Source organism: Panthera pardus, unplaced genomic scaffold, assembly GCF_024362965.1.
Source record: "Panthera pardus isolate Hobbes unplaced genomic scaffold, ASM2436296v1 HiC_scaffold_21, whole genome shotgun sequence".
NCBI classification, from domain to species: Eukaryota; Metazoa; Chordata; class Mammalia; order Carnivora; family Felidae; genus Panthera; species Panthera pardus.
The window spans coordinates 27,501,180-27,518,786 of NW_026526777.1; the positions used below are offsets into that span (position 1 = coordinate 27,501,180).

The window sequence follows — 17,607 nt, forward strand, 5'->3', positions numbered from 1 at the left end:
TGGCGACCTTTCAGAGGGCATGGGAGGGACACAAGGGAACCTTCTGGGGTGCTGAAAATGTTCCAAATACTGATCACAGTGGTGGTCACATAGGTATATCAACATGCAAAAATGTATTGAGCTGTATGCTTAAGACGTATGCACCTCCCTATATAAACATTTTACCTTAATAAAAAATAAACTTTGAACATGCACATCCAGAATCAACCACTTCTCACTGTCATCTCTCCATCACGCTGATTCAGGGTACCTACCTCTGCTCTCATGCGATTAGCTCCTAACTAGTCCCCTGCCCGCCCCTACAGTGCAGTCTCAATACAGCAGCAGAGTGAACCTTTAAAACCTAAATCAAACCATGTTGCTTCTTTGCTCTAAACCCTGCAGTGGCTCCCCATTTCCCTCAGAATAAAAGCCCATGTCCTTCCAGCAGCCTCTAAGCCAGTAGCTTATCATCTTTCCAGCCCTATCTCTGACCACTCTCCAGCTTTATCACTCCACCCCTGCTGCACAGACCTCCTTGCCAGTCCCCAAATACGTCAGGTACATTCCTTCCCTAGGACCTTTGCTCCAAGTATCTCCTCCGTGTGAAATGTTCTCCCAACATCTGCACAGCATAGTCCCTCACCTCTAAGGTTTTGCCCCATTTAAAACTGCAACCCTCTCTCTCCACCCCCACCCTGGCATCCCCAATCCCACTTAGACTGCTCTTTTCCTTCCCCCATTGGCACATTCTACCTTCTAACGCTCTGCATATTAGGCACTGTGTTCATTACTTAGCATCTGTCCTCCAACCCATTAGAATGCAGACTCTAGGGGGATCTTTGTTTTGTTAATGAACGTATCCTGCATCCAGAATATCTATAACAATACCTGGCACATAGGAGGCACTCAATAAGTATTTGTTGAATGGATGAATGAATGAATGAATGAATGAACGAATGAGTAGATCAGGGCTCTGCATGAGAACAAGAAAAAGGAACCAGTTGCCCTACTCTCTCAAAGGACAGAGAAGTTCTGGAGGCAGGTGGCAGGAAGATATCCCTCAAGGGCCTCTGCCACATGACCTGGGCTGCAGAGACTGAATGTAGAGAAGGGTCCAGCGGCCCCACCCAAGCACTTTAAGGTGCCAAGTGCCAGTCTCCTGACACCCCCACTTCCACCATAGGCAGGTTGGGAGTTTGTCCTCAGCCACCTTGGTCTGTAGGAATCCACAAGTTCAACAGTGGCTAAGAGCCCCCAGATGGAGGTAGAGACCAGCCCAGCCCACCCATCTTTGTATCTACAGGTAGCCCTGCAAAGTGCCTGGGACATGGCAGGTGCTCCAAGTCAGTTTGTGAAATAGATCTATGGGGGGCACCTGGGAGGCTCAATCAATTAAGCGTCCGACTTCAGCTCAGGTCATGATCTCACGGTCCGTGCGTTCAAGCCCCGCATTGGGCTCTGTGCTGACGGTTCAGGGCCTGGAGCCTGCTTCGGATTCTGTGTCTCCCTCTCTCTCTGCCCCTCTCCCGCTCACACTCTGTCTCTCTGCTCTCACACACACACACACACACACACACACTCTCTCTCTCTCTCTCAAGAATAAAATACAACATTAAAAAAAATTGAAATAGATCTATGAAAGTCACCATGTCCCTAACATTATACCCCTAATCCTGCTGGGGATAAAACTCCCAGGGTGAAGAGCAGTGCAGGAAAAGGTGCCTCATCTCCTTGTCTTTGTGGTCAGGGAAGGCCCTTGTCTCCACCTCCCTGCCCACCCCCACGCCAGTATTTCCAAGGGGCCATGAACACCGAGGTCCACTCACCCACCTGCTTCCTCTTCCTCTCCCGTCCCATGGCTACCCACCAGCCTTTTCTCGTTCTGCAGCAGTTGGCAGCCTCCTCTGGGCTTGAGTTAAGGAGACTGAGGCTGACGGGGTAATTCACGCAGCCCAAGGAACCATCTGTCCTCCTTCCTCTCTGCTCTGTGCCTACCCTGCCAAGTGGAGCCAACTAGCAAGTGCCACACTCCAAGCCTCTCCCACTCGGGGACAGCTGTCCTCACCAAGGGGCAAGGAAACAGGATGTCCAGGCCTCGGGGAATAGAGACTAGGCAACGAGGACTAGGCCCGGAGCCCAGCCGGTCCTGCCCTGCTGAGCCCAGAAAGGCAAACGGGCAGAGGAAAACCGATGCACGTCTGGGGATCTGCAGTTTCCATGAAATTGGGCAGGAGGAGTGGGGAGAGGTGGAGTAAAGGGAGGTGGGAAATATTTTAGAAATTAAAAATTAAAAAACCCTGACGGCTGGAAGCTGTGCTCACCTAGGGTTCTAGGCTTGGCCCTGACCCTGCCAACAATGTGAATTGTGGGTATCATTGTAGTTAGGATCCAAATGGCCCAAAATATAAGCATGAATAAATAAAATATGAAACTCATTTATTCAGAAAGTGCTTCCAGCCTGCCTCCTCCGTGCCAGGCACGGGGACACGTGCCATTTCGGTGTTTACCAAGCCCAGAAAAACCAGCTGGACCGCGAGCGATGGGCAAGAAGTAGACGCAAGGCACCTAACAGAGGAAATTGGCCTGGTCCAGGTGGAGAGGAGGTCAGAAAAGTCCACCCAGAGGAGGGGCTGTTTCAGCCGAGACCTAAAAAGATGGACGAAAAGACAATCCGGTTTTTACCCTCATAAAATTCTTACAGAATCATTTTTATTGACATGGGGAAATGCTCACAATGCATTAAGTAAACAAAATGGGATGGGACATAAAACCATCCATGCTCTCAACTGTGTGAAAGTTATATTTATAATCTATCTATATTTAGAGGTACATATATATATAGACACACATGGAAAAATTCCCTGGAACAGCAAAATGTTAACACTAGTTACGTGTAGGTGGTAGAATTACTGGTGACTTTACCATCTTTACTCCCTCCTATATGTCTCAACATTTGAACAGGAAACAGAGATGGCTTTCATGCTTGGAGATAAGTATCAAATGTCAGGACATGGCCTCTAAGGTTCCACCCATGGCCCTTGGTAGAGGGCTTCTCGGGAGGACGTCGTGGCCATTCCCCTGCTTCTAAGCAGCACGAACACCTGGGAAGCTTACTCCTAAAGCACTCAGAGGCCTCCTGGAAGCCGTTCTGATGCCAGCTGGGAGAAGTTTCTTTCGCCCTGGAAACGAATCCAGATTTCTCTCAACTGAAGTCTATGCCCCCCTCACTCAGCACGCTCTTCAGCATAAGCCACCTGAAGGCTGGCCCTCGGTCAAAGAAATGTCCTTTTTAATCTCAGAGGGACGTCTCTCTTCACTTTCCCCCTCTCAGCCCACCACTGATCTGCTGACTGACCCTGGGGAGGCTGCGTTCTCTGTTCTGTTCCTGCAGGAGCGGCGATTGCCAAGGGCTCCTCCTGCCCCAGCCTTTTACAGCAGACGCTGGGGGCGAGAGTCAGGATCGGAGGGGAGGAAAAGAGCTCGTGACTGACCGACCTTGAACACACAGGGGTCCCGGGCCTCTCTTTCCCCTTCAGCAAGTGTGAGGAAGTCAGGCTTCAGGGCTTGCCAGCTCTCCTCTCCCCAGCCACTCTCAGCCTCTGACCACCCCACCCCGCAGGGGAGCTGGAGATGGCCTACCCCCCCGTGAAAGCAGTGTCACCATAGAGAACAACTGTTCGGGGCCTCCGGGGACACAGACGGTCGCCTGCTGGGGTACGCGCACAGGAGGCACGCTGGGTGTCCGGAAAGACCCAGGCCCGCTAACTTTATGCCTAACAGCAAACATGTCCTCATCTACCAGATTCCTCCCCGGCCCCAGCATGCTGGCCTCCCACACTCCCCGCTGTGCCTCCCCGGGTCAGCAGCCCAGTTGGGCAGGCCTCCAGCTGTGGACAGAGGCAGGGCTGCCTGGGGCTCAGCTGCGGCACTGGAGTGAAGGTGAGGAGGACTCAGAGGGAGGCGCCCAGCACGGGCACAGCACGAGGGCCATTGGCAAAGACCGGGGGAGCAAAATCACCGCACTGACAGCCTTGAGGAAACTCCTCCATAATCCCCATAGTTTCCAGGGGCCGGTTCAAGAGGCACAGGGGCTCCCTGATTAAAGACGGCTGTGAGACAGGCCCAGATTCAAATCCTGTCTCTGCTGGCGACAAGACTTTCGTCAGGGCAACTTACTGAACCTCCCTGCCCCTTAGACCTGTTTACAGGAGTGTCAACAGAGCGGGGACAGCAATGCCCTCTCCTAGCGAGAAGCCAGGAGCATTAAATGAGATGAAGCATGTAAAAAAAAAAAACATAGCACTGTGCCTAGCTCCTACCCATTAGGAACTAAAAAACACAACCTTCTCAGGAGTCGTGATAAGGAAGAACCACAGAGTTAGAGCTAAAAGGCAGCTCAGAGACCTCAAATCTAGTCCGGGGGGGGGGGGGGGGAGGGGGGGAGGGGAAGTTCAGAGAGTTTGAATAATTCATCCAAGGATGCAGGGCTAGGAAGTAACAGAGCAAGGTTCAGACTCAAGTTTTTCTGACTCCCAAGCATCCACCGCCCCTTCAACCCCACCCCAGCCTATCTGGCCACAGGTAACCCTTGCTCAGGTCTCCTCCCCACAGAGAGGGCTTTGGCCGGGGAGCCCCCTGTTGGCACTCCTCCCCATAACCAGCCCCCTGGAGTAGGCCACCGAGGGCCACCAAGCAAACTCAGGGTGAGGGAGTGGTGGATAAAGACTGCAGATTCCCTAGAAGTACGAGCTCAGGGGGTAATGGGGTGTGGATTACCAGGCCTGTGGAGGTGCTATGCAAATAGGATGCAAAACACACGTAAATAACCACAGGTTATTGATGAATCAACAATTTGAGATCTTTTTTTCTTTTCTTTCTTCCTTTTTAATTTTTTTTTTTTTTTTTTTTTTTTTTTTTTTGTCACTGGACCACACTATGGGATGTGAACCTTCTTTTCTTTCTTGGCTTTCTGCCAAATGGAATGAAATAAAATTTGTGGTTGACTGACCGAACCATGCTTTGCTTGGGGAGGGGCCCAAGCTCACTCTGTCACCTGGCTACCCCACAGATGTCTCACCAACGCTTGCTCAGTATTACTCCCCAGCGTCCAAGGCATCTACCTCCGACTGGCTTGTCAGGGCAGCAAGTCAAATGCATGGGGGCCTCTGGCTGACAGACAGTCCCCCAGGCCCAGCAGCCTGCTGACTGTAACTGCCCAGGGAGCATCATGCTGTTCCTCCTGCAGGGGGACCTGGCAGTGACGGGCAAGGGCCTGGAGTGGCCCATCACGTCAGCCCAGCCTCCAGGATCCTGGCTTTAGGAGCTAGACCACAGCAGCCTTTCTCTAACGGAGGAGACTCCTCTCCATGGGGCAGGGCCCTCCCAAGCTACTGCGGGGTTGCGGCTCTTAAGGAACTGCCTGAGCTACTGGGACAGCCGTGGTCAGATCCCTGAAGCAGAATGCAGGGGGCAGATGGGGTGCCTGGGTGGCTCAGCTGGTTAAGCGTCTGACTTAGGCTCAGGTCATGATGAGTTCGAGCCCTGCCTCGGGCTCTGTGCTGACAGCTCAGAGCCTGGAGCCCGCTTCGGATTCTGTCTCCCTCTCTCTCTCTGCCCCTCCCCCACTTGTGTTCTGTCTGTCTGTCTGTCTGTCTCTCTCTCAAAATTAAATAAACATTAAAAAAATAAAAAATAAATAAAAAGAATGCACGGGCGGTCTAGTCTCCCGCAAGAAGGTTAGAGGTTAGACATCTGGAATGCCTGCCTGAGGCTCAACCCTGTGAGCTCTGAAAACTCATCCAATTCAGTCGACATTTCCTGAGTGTCTTCCATGTGCCAGACACTGGGCGAGGCATTCTGGAGAATTTGCAGAAATGGACAAAATGCAATTGCTGCTGCTCAGATCACTGCCCTCGACACAGTGACAATCCACCGAGGAAGAAAAGTACAAGTTCATGAACAAATATAACTTAACGGTGTTTTGAAATCTGCCTGGAAACGCGCGGTTTGTGCGCGTGCGCATGTGCACGCGTGTGGGGGCGTGTGTGTTGCTGTCTGAAAGCACCAGGGCGCGGTGGGGTGGGGGGCGAGGGCTTTGCTCATTCAGACCCACTTTGAGCCATACGTGAATAATGATACTAAAGCTACAAACATAAACATACCACTGAATGGCTGGCAGATAATACTGAGTGCATTACATAGCACTAAGTGTTTTATATATAGGGGTTTTTTATATTCTTCCAATCATTTTTGGAAGAAGGTACTATTATTAATATCCCCTTTTATAGATGAGGAAATTGAAGCCTCACGAGGTTAACAAGCGACCTTCCCGAGGTCACACGGCTTGGAATGCATAGCAAGGATTCGAACCCAGCCTGTATTCTTAGCCTCTGTGCACACGCCTGCCTCGGCCCTCGGAAGGCAGCGGCTCCTCAAGACCCCTGGCTCCCGGAAGCTGGAGCAAGGAACAACCACAGCTGCCTCCTGGAAGAACGAGCCTGCAGTCCCTACTGGCACAGCCAGCCCCCTCCCCACAGGGCAAGTAGGGCACATTCGGCAGGCCTGTGACCTCTGTCACAGCAGGATCAGGCCTTTGGTTCACCTTGGCATCCGCTCAGCAGACAGAATTTCTTGAGCAGGCCTTCCTACATCTGCGTATCTGTGTGAGTTTTCTAATGTGGCAATACGTTGTTGTAATGGTCCCGCTCAGAGGCCCAGCCCACTCTAATGGGCTGCGACCAGCTTCCTCTGCACAGCCCGGCCACGACCTGGGACTAATGGCAGCATGAAGGCCCCTCTGCGGCTGTGCCTGCGGGGCTCCAGGGCCACCTCCTGTGCCTCTCCCTGTCCCCTGAGCAGCCATCTTCACCCCCCTCCCCTGGGAAAGTGTGAGGGCCGTAAGCAAGGCGCAGAGTCTGGGATGGTGGGGGGGGGGGGAGGGGGGGGAATCAGGAAGGAAGGTGGGCGGTGGAATCTAGGCTGTGCTCCCCACCAGCTTGGGGAGACCCTCTGGGTCTTTCTGAAGTTTCTCCTTTCCCAGCTCCTACTCCACCTCCCTTAGGGGATCACGGAGGGAATAGGAAAAGGTGGTGCATGAAGAAAAGCTTTGAAAAGGTAAATGTGCACAAATGCAAGGCAAACAGGAGAAGCGTGGGCGCCGAGGCCTTCCCCGGGCAAGCTGCCAAGTGAGGCCAGAGGCCCCATGTCCCAGATATGGAAGTGACTCTGGGGATGGCAGGTGCCAGAGATGGCCAGAGCTCCCTGGTAGAAAGGGAACCTATTGGTGACAAGACTCAAAGAGGGGGCGAGCCCGCCTCACAAGAGCATCCCAGCCGGGCCAGCCCTGGCAGTGCGCCCAGGCATTCGCTGGCACTGGGTGGCCCAGGCACTGCCTGGCGACGAGATTATGGCCTGGCAGGCCCCGTCGTGGACTGGACACCCGCACGAGGGCTGCCACTGTCAGGCCACCCACCCCGGCGCTGCCTGGGCACAGCACAAGCACCTCCGCTGTGACTGGCAAAGACACACGTGGGTTAGGGACAGAACAGGCAGAGTAAAAGCAAGTGCCTGAATTTCTCCCTCCTCCTGCCTGCAACGGGGATCCCATGAGTGGGAGCTGGGCAGAAGTAATCAGACTGCTTGGGTTCAAAGGACAGCCCTGGAGGGCGGAGCTGGCCACAGATGCCAGAGAACAGGAGAGCCGAAGATTGCGTTCTTTCGGGAAGCCTGTCCGGGTCTGGCTCGAGAAGCAGCACTCCTCTGCCCCTGGTACGTCCCCCTCAGTCCATCCTCACCCCACTCCAGCAATCTGTTCTGCCCCTTCCACCTCCCCGGAACGGGCGGAGCTGTTTATTCCCACCCTGAGCTCACTGCGACTGTCTCGGCTGCCCCTCCAAACCCCCCACCCCAGGCTGCACAGGCAGCCTTGGGATTCCTGGCCACGTCAGGAGAGCAGCCGCAGCTTCAGCTCTGGGGTCGTGGGCACTGTCAGGTTCACATTCCTCCAGCAACCCAGGCTCTCACGGCTTCCACTGCAGCTCGGCCTCCCTCAGTAGAGCAGAGGACAGGAAGGCAGAGTGAGGGCTGGGGCACAACGGCCCGCGGAATATCGGGCTTTTGTGGGGCCTTACGCTCTACCTTTTATCCTCTCTAGATGGCCCTCGAGCCACCGAGCGTGGGGCGCAGGGGGTACCTTCAGCTGCTCTGGACTCACCGGAGCGGGATCTTGACGCGGAGGTAGCGGTCCACGGCAATTGCCAGCAGGGCGAGGATGGAACTCTGGGTGAGGATGAGGACAGGGCAGGCGACCATGAGGCAGGTGTGGAAATAGGTCCGTGGGCCAATGTTGATGAGGATGGCTAGTGGGATGACCAGAGCGCCCACCGCCACGTCAGCCACCGCCAGCGATACGATGAAGCAGAAGGTGGCATCCCGCAGCGCCTGGTTCACCTTCACTGCCCAGATCACCAGCACGTTCCCGGGCACAGAGACCAGGGCGATGAGCACCTCGATGCCAATGTAGGCGGCCTGGAAGGCCGAGATGGAGGGCGGCATGACAGGCACAGGCGAGGCACATCAGCAGGCAGGCACCAAGGGGCACGAGGCAGGCACCTGTGGTCACGGAAGCCTGGGGTGGGGAGGCCTGCCGGCAGGTGCAGGGGGAGCCCGGGCAGCTCTGAAACTCCCGCTGCCCTTTGGAGCTGTGCCCCACTTGGCACACCCAGTGCCTGCCCAGGCTGGCGGGATACCCTGGCCCTTTCTCTGCCTGATCTTTGTCCCCTCCCCTTATCTTCCCCAGAGGGTCCATTCGACAACTTAAAATAGCAGCGCTCACTCCTCCACTGGCTCCTTTATCAGGTGTGAGGCAGCTCCCGGGGCGCACACACACGCACCCCACAGGGGTCCCTCTGCCTGGCTCTGCCCACCCATGCCCACAGAACAGGCTGCAGGGAGCTCACCATCCTGCCCGCTGGCCACCAGGGGGTCCCGGAGGCGGTGCCCAAAGTTGCGGGCACCTGGGGGCGCGCCGAGCCGCGGGGCCGCGCCGGGCAGGGCTGGGCTCCGGGACCCGCGCGGCGGCTCATCGTCCTGGGGCTCCCGCCGCAGCTCTCCCAGCCCGGCCTTTCCAGCAATCACATGGTGCGGCGGAGGCTCAGCCCCAGGCGCTTTTAAAGAGGTAGCGCCCCGGTGTCGCACCTGGGACTGGGCTGGCAGGCGTGGGTCTGGGGGACCGAGCCCAGCCGCAGACCGGGGCGCGGGCCCCGCCTTTGCCCAGCTGGCGCACACACGTGCCCGGCGCCACCCACCCAAGCCGCTGCTGGCGCCCGCCTCCCAGCAGTGCCCTGGTTCCGCTCCAGGGACCCTCCCGGGCCACGGACCCTCGCCCACCCCAGTCCCAAGGGACGTCTAGCCGCCCCTCTCAACACTCTCCTGCATCCCCATTGGGAAGCCACAGCGGCGAACCGAGGCACAGACTTACCCAAGGTCACCAAAGCTGGCAGAGCTCCTAGCTACCTGCACGGTCGTGTCTCTGCGCCCTCCCAGCTCGACGCCTTCGGCAGCCGCTCGCTCCGGGGATGCCTGGGCGATCCGGGGCCAGCTGGGAGGTCCAGGGGGACGGTAGCTGGCTGGGACTCGACTCGGGCGCCGCCGCCTCCGTCGCCCCCGGCGCGGGAGCTGAGTGACAACCGGGCTCCGCACACCGGGAGGGGGCGGGGGCGGCGGCGGCACCCGCGGGCCCCTCCCTCCTCGCCCTCCGTCTCCTCCCCCACCCCCTCCTCTAAACAAAGGAAGTGATTCTGGGTGAGAAAAGCTGGGAAAATGTGAGATTTTCGCAGGGTCTGGTGTGTGAATCCAGTCTCGGGAGTGGACAGAGGTGCAGCCTCCGTGTGTTCACCGGTTCCCTTCTCCATGTGGGATGCCCGGAGCCCTGGTCTGGCCTCCGGCGGCACCCCTGCACCCGACACCGCACAACCTCTCACCTGCAGGGCTCCGGGATGTCCCCCACCCACCCCCACCTCCCCCCACAGTCAGCTGGAAGCTCTACACACTGTCCCACCCTTCAATCCTGAAACCCTGCTCTCCCATGAAGCCAGCCCCTGCACAGTCTCAGGAACTAACATCCTTCCAGAGCACATCACTTTGCAGGCTCTTATCTGAGTCATTATATTTCTTCCTCCTCTTTCTTTCAGAACGGCCTGTTAGTCTATTAGCAATGTCCATTTTACAAATGAGGGCACTGGGGCTCAGAGGAGTGACCTACTTTCCTAAGATTATCTTGGCCGGTGTCACCCCTTCTGTGCCCCTTTTCTTTCCTCCTTCTCCCTCTTCACAGCACCTAAGAACCTAAGCCATAAGGTATCCTGTCCAATCCCCTCATAGATAAATTAAATGCCCTGATAGATAAAGAAGGAGGGGACTTCCACAAGATCACCCAGCAAAATCCTAAGAGGACCAGAGTAAGAAACCAGGCCCCTGACTCCTGACACAGTGCCCTCCACACTTCGCCCCATCCTGATCCCTCCCTTGGCTGCCTCCTGGTGCAGTTACAGTTGAGGTGGCTCACTGGTCCCCACCAAGGACCACCTGGGGGGCAGACCCTCAACCAGAACATGTGCCTCGCAGACATCCTGACCTGAGAAAAATCCTTGTTCACGGATATTGGAAAAGGGCCTGGGAGGGCAAAGAGAGGCCGGCAAGCAAAGAGAATCAGAGAAACTGGCCCCTGAGGGCACTGCCCCCTGTAGGATCCCAGGATATCCAGAGAAAGGTTCTGCCCTGAGGAGGGTGAGCACAGAGCTTCTATGGGGGGGGGGGGGGGCGGTCTGTGCAGAGGCACAGTGGGGGGTGGGCTGGGACCTGAAAGGGAGGGAGGGAGGAAGGGGTTGAACCTTCCTCGGGGGAGCAGGAAGAAACCCAGCTTGGGGCAAGATCACTTCCATTTCTGCTGGGGGGGGGGGGGGGGCGGAGCAAGGAATCTGTGCCTCAGACAGCAAAGTTGCAGTCCTGCCCTGGAGCCCAGCTAGAGAAACTAGGAAGTGCCCACTCTCCTTTCCCCTCTTTCCCTCCACACACCCACCCCAGACTTCCTCAACCCTCCCAACAGGCAGCCTGACCTTCTGCATCCTCCCCATGCCCATGAACACCCCAGCCTGTGCGTGCACCCGCTGCCTTGAACCCTTGCCTTGGCCCAGGTTGTTTGGGGACCAAGGCTTTCTTTTGATTTTCACTCAGGCCCCTGATTTTCACTCATGCAGCTGACAGAAAAACCCGGGAAGACCCAGGCAGGGAGTGGGGTGGGTGATTGGGTCACCTTATCTAACTTTCCGGCATCTTTAGCTCTGGAGGGCACCTGAGCCACCCCCAACTCCTACTGTGGGTGCTTGACATGTAGTGGACACGTTTGCAAAATACCTGCAGATCATTTGTTTTTTCCTCAGTTCTGGGTAAAATAAACGCAAGCTCTTTTCCCTTCTTCCCTCCCTCCCTCCCTCCCTCCCTCCCTTCCTCCCTCAACCTTTGCCTGTTCCCAGGGCCAGGCCTCCTGGGGGATTAGCCGGGCCTATTTGAGAATAGAGCTGACCCAGTCAGGGTCCATCCCAGGGAGCTGCTCTGGAAAAACCATCTCCTCAGCGTCTCCTGGGCAGGGAGGAGTGGGGCGTCAGTGGGGGTGTCAGTGGTGAACACAGTGCTCCCGGACAGCAAAGCCATTGGGTACAGTGAGGAGAGCACTTGATTAAGAGTCAGAAGAGCTGCAAGCTGGTTTCCAGGACTTACACTGCGTGGGTGGTCCGGGCAGGCCACTTCTCCTCTCTTGGCGTCAGTTTACCCATCAGTCAACTTAGACAATTGACATTTTTCATCCTGTCCTGCTCCGACAGCTGGTAAGTTCATTCCAAGGTGGGAAAGACGGTCAAAATGGAGGCCATGGGTGCTGGGCCTGTCCACCTAGAAACCTTCTGAGTCCTGGCTACCCCGTCTAGGGCAGATTCCAGGGCTGAGAGGAGGAGAGGTTTGTAGTGGGGGAAGGGGGGCATCACAGGTCTATAGTAGGAGGAAGACAATGTGGGAAGGTGTAGACAGGACAGGTAGAACAAGGTATCCAGAATGTACAGTGAGCCCAAAACGCTCTGGCTTTTGAGGTATATACAGGACCCCCTGACTAGATGACCCTCCCCATACCAGGGTCCACTCATGCTCTGCAGATGCATGACCCTCCATGCTTCCCCCTGCCTTGAACAGCTGAGTCTTGGCCTCCTCATCCATAAAATGGGTGTAGACACATCACCTCACAGCAGAGTCGTGAGGGCTGAACGAGCTGACTTACGGAGAGTGGCTAACACAGGTAATTTTCTCAGCAAGGCAAGAAGGCAGCACCAGGCCGTAGTGTCGGCAGGGGAAAGAGTAGGGGAGTGCAAAATTCTGGAATCCTCTCTGTGCAGCCAGTCATGCTACACCCTACAGGTGCCAGATTTGGGGGCCCTTACAGGTACACAATGAAAAACTTTTATCTGGCAGGTGGCTCTGTCACGGTGAGTCTAAATAACCCCAGGGCCTAGCCCTCAACCCCTCTCCCCTTTGCCTCTTGTTCCTACTTCTCTCCTTCCAAGACCCCATCCCGGGTTTCTCCAGTCCCCTCACACCTGAAGCCTCCGTGCTGGGGGCAGGGGTGTAGGGGGAAGAGGGAGCGCTTAAGTGGAAGCACGCCTGAGGGGCAACCTTGCATGCCCTCCTTCCTGGAATTCTCCACACTGGGCAGGGAGGGGCCTCGCCAAGGAGGGAAGCCATCCCTGAGCACCCCTCCCTCAAGCTGCCAGCCGGGAGGGGGCAGCAAGGCCAGCTAGGCCCCCAGAGAGGCCAGAGAGGCCTGGGGGAGCGGACAAGGTTTTAAGATTTGCCTCTTGCCCCTTGCAGCAGGCAGGAGGTTATTTCGGTCCCCGTGTGGTCTCTCAGCATTGTTCTGGGCAGTATGTGTCCGAGGAGAGCAGGGAGGAGGGCTGAGCGAGGGCAGGCAGATTGGAAGGGAAGGATTTCTGGATGGTTGGAAAGCCCCTGGCCTTTCCCCTGTCCCGGGAGCCCACCTCCAAGCCCCTGCAGTGATTTCCTAGCAGTTCCCTCCCTCTTCAGATTTGGAATCTAGGTCTCTCTGCCTCCTTCTCCCCTCTCCCAGGTCAGAGGATCCTGTGGGGGAGATGTTGGGGAAGGAGCTTCGGCGTGGGCTGAGTGTTCCCCTGCGTGTGCATGTGCTTGAGGGCAGGGGAGGCCTGGGATAGGTCGGGGCTAGCCAGTCCAAGCCCCTCCAGACAGCACAGAACTGTTCCTGAAGGAGGATAGCACTTCCCTTCCTTGGCCTCATTGCTCCTTCCTTCCTTCCTTCCTTCCTTCCTTCCTTCCTTCCCTCCCCCCTCCCTTCTTTCCTTCCTTCCTTCCTTCCTTCCCTCCTTCCTTCCTTCCTTCTTTTATCCTGGGGCACCTGGGTGGTTCAGTGGGTTAAGCATCAGACCCTTGATCTCAGCTCAGGTCTTGATCTTAGGGTCTTGAGATCAAGCCCCGCATTGGGCTCCACACTGGGAGCCTACCAGTGGGGGTGGGTGGGGTGGTACTGTGAGCTGAGGACCCTTCAGGACTCAGCAGGGGAGCCTCAGGACGTCCAAGGCTGGGATGGAGGGTCGGGTCTGGGAGGCCCACAGAGCCACCCCCTGCTTCAGCTAGAGCAACTCTGCTCTGACTTATCCCCTGTGTGGGTTCCTTGTTATGAGCTTTTCTTTGACTGTAAGATCTTATTAGCTCTGTGGCTTTAAAAAGCTTGAAAATCTGAACTTCAGCCCAACCTGTTTATTGTATAGATAAGGAAACTGAGACCCAGAGAGGTGGTAAACTTGGTCAAACCCACCCTTGAGATGGGGAAGAGCCTGGTGCCAGGAGGAGACTTCCAGAAGTGAGCCCTCCTCTGGGCCCTGGCCCTGCCTGTCCTCGGGATACCCCCTCAAGCACTAGCCCTTTAAACCCAGAGCTTGGTGAAAGCAGTCTTGGCTTTTACGGCCTCCCTAAGTCACAGGGGTGGGAGGTAGGCTGCTAACCCACACAGAGAGAGCCACCTGGCAGAGCGGAGCCTGACCCAGATGTGGCGTGTTTTACTCATGGAGGGGTGTGTGGGGATCGGAGGTGATTGGAATCATTGAACCCATTGGTCTGGAAGAGGTCCCTGGAGAAGAGATTCTCCAGAAGCCTCATTCATTTGCTTGCCCAGCTGGTATTTATTAGGGCCCTACTAGGAAGGGGGAACTCTTGTAAGGCGCCCTCCAAGAGCTCAGAACGTGGGTCCTGGAAGGCAGGGCCAGTGTCATGCCTGCTTAGAATTAGCTAGAGTTCCAGGGCGTATGTTCCAGGTGCCAGAGAGAAGGCAGAGAGCTCACTGGGCCGGCCCGGGGCTGGGAAGGGCCTTGAAGAAGGGACAGGATGCTCTGTGTTTGTGGAGAAGTTCTGGTAGCAAGGAGGAGGCGTTTCTGGGCAAGACCAGGGGTTTGGCTAGGGCACTGGCCTCGGGCTGGGCAGCAGGGTGACAGCTGGGGGCCATGCTGCTGGCAGCCTCCCAGAGGAGGCTGAGAAGACTTGAGTGGGCGGTGCACCCAGTTAAATCCAGGAGGCCTCGGCCCCAGTCACAGCTCCACCTTGCAGTGCTGGGCGAACCCCAGCCACTCACCACCGTCTCTGAGCCTCCGACCTTTTATCCGTAAAAGAGGAATAATTACATTACCCATTCTATTTGTTTGAAAGTGCTTTTCAGGTGGTGAATCACTAGACATATATCATGGTCTACTCTTGGTGACGGGAGGCCTCTGAGCATTTTTGAGCAGGAGGCTGAAGGATCTGAACGATGCTTTGGAAAGACCATTCTGTGACCCTGTGCAGCGTGGATGGGAGGAAGGAGAGGTAAAACAGAAAGATCTGCCTCGGCCAAAGAAGATTAAAATCCAGACACAAGAAGAAGCAGTGGGGAACAGAGAAAATGGACGAGAGAGATGTCACATGGGACTCCCAGGCTCCTTGGCCAGTCACGCAGAGCAGCCGGGGAGAATGGAGAGGAAACGACTCAGCTTTCCAGCCTGGGTTCCCGGGGAGTGTTGGCAGCTGTTGAGGTGGAACGTGAGGCAGGCGAGGCAGGTTTCGGGGACTGGGGGAAGGATGACAGGCTGGGTGGGATGTACCTAAGGGGACATCCAGGAGCAAGGGCCAGCGGGCTTGTGGAAATGGCCAAGGGGGCCGTCAGAGCTCTAGCTGGGTCATCTCAATTGAGGTGGCGGCCAAAGCTCTGGGAGAGCTGAGATCACTCAGAGGGAGGATGCAGGAGAGGAGCTGGACAGAAGTAGGCTGTGCCTACAGCACCAGGAGGGAGAACAGGCAGGGGAGGGAACAAGCAGGTATTTCAGGAAGAAGGGAGCTGAGCGGCTCAGGGCTGGAGAGCAGTGGCGAAGGATCTGAGGGGGAAGTGGTAGGATTTGGTGACAAGAAGGGGGAGGAGTGGGGTTGGGAGCACCATCTCTGGGGTGAATGCTGGAGCAGGTAGGGAAAGCGGGGGTGGGGTGTGGATGCAGACAAGGCTTTGAAAGAACTTGGCAGAGAAGAGACGAAACGACGGACTGTTAGCTGCAGGAGAGTAGGGTCAAAAAGAGGTTGGTTTTAGGTGGGGAGATCTGAGCATGCTCACAGCCTGAGACAGCGAAGCAGGGGCAAGGAAAGATGAATCAGAGGGAAGAGAAGCTGAGAACAGACCCCACTTGTCAAGAATCCTAAGGGGTTGATGACAGCTGGCTGGGCACAGAGCTCTGGGTGCACGCAGAGCTGGAAGTACGAGCTCTCCGCCGCCGGCTCCAAGCCCCTCTCGCCCCACCCCCACTGAGTCTTGAGGGGAGACCCGCAGGCCTTCTGCCCCAGCCTGTCTCTCCTGAACACCCCCTCCCGCCCCCACCAGACACATGGCCCGCAGTTTGCCCTGCCGTGTAGCACACCAATTAAAGAATCAGCCTTCTCCAGGCACCAGCAGCTCCTCGTCTGGCAGCCCATGGCCCAGCTCCATCCCTGACCCCAGTCCACAGGGCGCCAGCCGTGGGTTTCTTGGCTTCTCTGGCCTTGACTGCAGCCAAAGAAGTATCTCTGGGCAATCTACCTGCCACCCCACCAGCACTTAGAAGAAAGACCCCAAGTGGGCCCTGCCACATAACAGACTCATTAGAGCTCCCCGCACAGGCCACCCCATCCTGGCCAATGCATCCTTCCCAGTCCAGTCTTCCTGGACTCCCCAGACACCACCCCCAGGGATGCAGGGGCAGGGATCCCCTATTGTCCCTCCCCACAGCGGGCAGAAAGGGAAATCAAGGCAGGGGAGTTCATGTGGCTGCTGTGAGAGGTTGGGCAGGATGGCATCTGGACTCCCTAATGCTTCCCTATTCCTTCCCACGCGTCAAACAGTGCCCTTGCCCCCGCAGGAAAGAGAAATATGCCCACTACCTTCTGTATGTTCTGAGAGGGACAACAAGGCCATGAAGATTGGGGGAAAGAGGAAAGAAAGGGCCGAAGTAGAGTTTCTAAATTAAACTCAGGACACCCAGTTAAAATTTCTTAACAGCTCTGTTGATATATAATTTACATACCATAAAGTTCACCCGTTTGAAGTGTACAACTCAGTGATTTTTTTTTTTCAGTATAATTACGGAATTGTGCAACCGTCACCGTAATTTAATCTTAGAACATTTTCATCGCCCTCCAAAAAAACCTTGCACCCATTAGCAGTCACTTCCCTACCCCTACCCACTCCTACACAGACCCAGGCAGTTACTAATATACTTGCTGTGTCTGTGGATCTTGCTGTTCTGGCCCCCTCGTGTAAGTGAAACTGGACCCTACGTGGTCCTGTGTGACTGGCTTCTTTCACTTAGCATAATGTTTTCAAAGTCCATCTATACTGTGCAGGTGTCAGCGCTTCGTTCTTTTTGAGGACCGCATAATATTCCATCGCGTGTCTACACCACATTTTGTTTATCCATTCATCAGTTGACGGACATATGGGTCGTTTCTACTTTGAGACTATTATAAATAATCCCGCTGTGAAATTCGTGTACGAGTTTTTGCGTGAACATACGTTTTCACTTGTTTCGGGTAGACGCAGACAGAGGAAGGGGTAGAACCACATGTCTGGGCCTTCGTCACGTCTTCCCCAGGTGTTGGCAGCCTGCCCGGTGCAGAAGCTATGATGACCCCCTTTAACGGGTCAAAACGCAGAGGCTCAGAGGGAGGCCTGGGGCCACCAAAGCCTAGAACTGAAACATGAGCTCAGGCCTCCGATTCCCAGTCCAGGGTTCTTTGGAACACATCACAATGAGCCCCCCTCAGAGAGTCGGCCGCCCACCCGAGGGAACGAAACATCTGGAATTTGAAAAGCAACATAGTCAATGTGAATAGTCACCTCGTCACACTGAACTCCTCATTAGGTGCTCTGGGGACCCTGTCCTGGGGTGAGGGCTTAAACGGAAGCCGAGGCTTCTGGGAAAGAAGGAGCGGGGCGAAAAACTCACGGGTGGGAAGGCCCCTCTCCTCCGCTGGGACCCCTGGGAGTCTGTCGCAGACCCC

At 55.9% G+C, this 17,607-nt stretch overlaps 1 protein-coding gene across 3 annotated transcripts in view; it reads right to left on the bottom strand.

Annotated features, from left to right (window-relative positions):
* The window catches only part of ADORA1 (adenosine A1 receptor), a 34,190-nt gene extending 24,500 nt beyond the window's left edge, over positions 1-9,690 (bottom strand). Inside the window, exons 1-2 of one of the 3 annotated variants that reach the window (XM_019432165.2) lie at positions 9,461-9,690; positions 8,195-8,592 (exon numbers count right to left, since the gene is read on the bottom strand). In XM_019432165.2, coding sequence (XP_019287710.1) covers positions 8,195-8,535 — 341 coding nt within the window. In that variant the 5' untranslated portion in view covers positions 8,536-8,592; positions 9,461-9,690. Of the gene's footprint in view, positions 1-8,194; positions 9,252-9,460 lie in introns of those variants that run through there. The other 2 variants (XM_019432160.2, XM_053909034.1) reach the window with 2 other exon arrangements.
* Between the last annotated feature and the right edge of the window lie 7,917 nt (positions 9,691-17,607).